The sequence below is a fragment of the Corvus brachyrhynchos genome, unplaced genomic scaffold (genome assembly GCF_000691975.1).
Source record: "Corvus brachyrhynchos isolate BGI_N302 unplaced genomic scaffold, ASM69197v1 scaffold30, whole genome shotgun sequence".
Taxonomy (NCBI): domain Eukaryota; kingdom Metazoa; phylum Chordata; class Aves; order Passeriformes; family Corvidae; genus Corvus; species Corvus brachyrhynchos.
The window spans coordinates 1486043-1488300 of record NW_008235742.1 but is presented as its reverse complement, the minus strand read 5'-3'; the positions used below and the strand labels follow the sequence as shown (position 1 = coordinate 1488300).

Sequence of the window (2258 nt, the reverse complement as noted above, 5' to 3'; positions counted from 1 at the left end):
CAGCCCCGCCCGAACCCATCACCCCCATCCTCCCCCCACCCAACTCGCCCTGCCACGAACGTGGTCAGCTAAGAAATAACCTCTTCCTGCCCCACTCCTGGATTTACAACCCGACCCAGCCCCTGCTCCACAGGTAGCTAGCAGCCAGCACTGCCCCGTTCACCCACAAATCAGTCACCACACAATTCACTGCGCACTCAGTAGACACCTGGAATTTGCCTTCCCTCTCTCGCTCTTTTTCTCACAGGGATCACTGCAGTTTTGGGAATGAGAGATTTCCACTGTGGCAGGAACATCAACCAGCCCGCAGCTGCAGAAGGGAAGCACAGCCCTGGCCCCACACGGAGCAGTCCCAGAGGTGACACCTACACTCACAGCTCGGGCTGCACAAGGCTCATGCTGACGTTCACCTAGACTGCAATGGCTTTCCCAGCTCTTAGAGACACAGAGCAAGCATGACCACAACACAAAGCCCACTGCTTGTGCGTTAAAATAACAAAAAACCATGGTTTTTAATAAACATTTATTGATGCAACTTTGTTACACCCTTAGAATCGCAGCTTCTGGAAGAACCACTTGTTCTTGCCGGTTTTGTACCTGAAAGAGAACACACAGGTTAGAGAAGGATCTGTACTAGCAGGTAACAGCACCAAACCTGTACCTGAGCTGTCCCAGACACACAGAATGCAGAACCCAGCTCACCCAGAGGCAATCCACCTGGTCTCTTTGGCCTAGGCTACAACTAAACCCACTTTAAATACTGAAATTCCAAGGGAAGCAAGTGCTAGGTTCCAGATTTCTCATGAAAGACACCTGCACTGTGGCAGTTTCCACCCCAACAGGCACAAGCACAGGACACAGCCATCCTGCTGGATACCTCGTGTGGAGGGCAGTCACCGGGAGATGCCCTCGGAGAACAGCTCAGGGGCTGCCCAAGGCACTGCGTATCCCACTGAGGCCACACAGCTCCTTCCTCTGAAGGAGCTTCTGAACAGAAAACCCTAAAGAAAGTAACCCAAGCACCCCCACACAAAGTGTCAGCACTGCCCTGGCCACCCAGCCCAGTGATAAGAGAGGATGAACTGGCAGCATGCTGTCAGATCATCCTCTGGCACCTGAAAGGCCCTGCACATGCTGGCACGATGCTGCACACACACAGTGCTACACATACGATGCTGCTGCACACGTGCACAGGTGAAAAGAAAACAACAAACATGCGTGCAGGGAAGCTGGGGCAGAAGTGCCAACTTGGGAGACTCACAGGCTGCGGCACAGCCCCACCAAGTCCTCACCCTGGGGATGAGAACCAACACCACTGAAGAGACGAGCTCCCAACTCACCTTTCCTCAAATTTCACCTTGGCTTCACGTCTTGCTTTGCGTTTCAGAGCAGGATCCCTGAACACATCCTTATTGACCACTGTTTTGTCCAGGGGAATATCCACAGAATACCTGGGAAAGAGCAGAATGGTGCAAAAGGGGCATGGTACCCAGCACAGGGCTGAAAATCAAGCTGAGCTCCTGGCAGTCAAACATTCATTCTAGTGTCCAGTCAAGGAGCTACAGCTTGAAAAGTCTCCTCAGTTCATGAATCACCAAAGCACTACAGCAGTCTCAGTTCAGCCCATAAAGGAAACAGCCACACACTTTGTGAGGGATATGCAGCTCTGTTCAACGTGGTGCATGGGAGCCGCTCTAGGAGCTCTGAGGCACAGTAAGGAATGGCTCTGCCAGCTCCAGACCCTCACAGCTGTCTCAAATTGCTCATCTGCTGACACCCCCTGAGCAAAGAGATTAGTGCGGCTGAAATAAGAGCCAGCTACCTCATTCCAAAAGTTCATTAATATTTTCACTCAGCCTCAGACTCCCAGCTCCCTGTTTTTGCAGAGCCTGAGCCTCATATTCACCAGGTTGTTTGCAGAGCCCCTGCCCCTCATATCCCCCAACCACAGCATTAACAGCCTTGGTGACTCCCGGTGTTCAGTACAGAACACAAGAAACACGAAAGCAGCCAAGACTCCTCCGGCCCTGCCGGCAGCAGCACTCCGGGGGCTGCACTCACCGGGTGGGCATCAGGTGGTTGTAGTTGTAAACCTTCACGAAGGACTTGATCTTGGACCTTTTTGCGATCTTTTTCTTGCCCATGGCAGCAGTCACCTTACGCGGGTAGCGGTCGATGCCGGCCACCAAGGCGTGGCTGTACGGGCGGTCCGAGGTGCCATCGTCGATGTTCTGAAATAAACAGGCCGCGCCGGCGAT

The 2258-nt window shown here is 53.1% G+C and overlaps 1 protein-coding gene across 1 annotated transcript; it reads right to left on the bottom strand.

Annotated features, from left to right (window-relative positions):
- Nucleotides 1–506: 506 nt before the first annotated feature.
- On the bottom strand, nt 507–2252 carry RPL27 (ribosomal protein L27). Its single transcript, XM_017741415.1, has 3 exons — nt 2062–2252; nt 1341–1451; nt 507–597 (listed from the first exon to the last, which is right to left on the bottom strand). The coding sequence occupies exons 1-3, from the start codon at nt 2142–2144 to the stop codon at nt 549–551; spliced, it is 243 nt and encodes an 80-aa protein (XP_017596904.1). The 5' UTR covers nt 2145–2252; the 3' UTR covers nt 507–548.
- Between the last annotated feature and the right edge of the window lie 6 nt (nt 2253–2258).

Coding starts and splice junctions, on each gene's coding strand:
- RPL27 (XM_017741415.1), bottom strand. CDS start 2,144: ATGGGCAAGAAAAAGATCGCAAAAAGGTCCAAGATCAAGTCCTTCGTG. Junction 1,452..2,061: donor AACCACCTGATGCCCACCCG/GTGAGTGCAGCC, acceptor GCTCTTTCCCAG/GTATTCTGTGGATATTCCCC. Junction 598..1,340: donor AAGGTGAAATTTGAGGAAAG/GTGAGTTGGGAG, acceptor GTTCTCTTTCAG/GTACAAAACCGGCAAGAACA.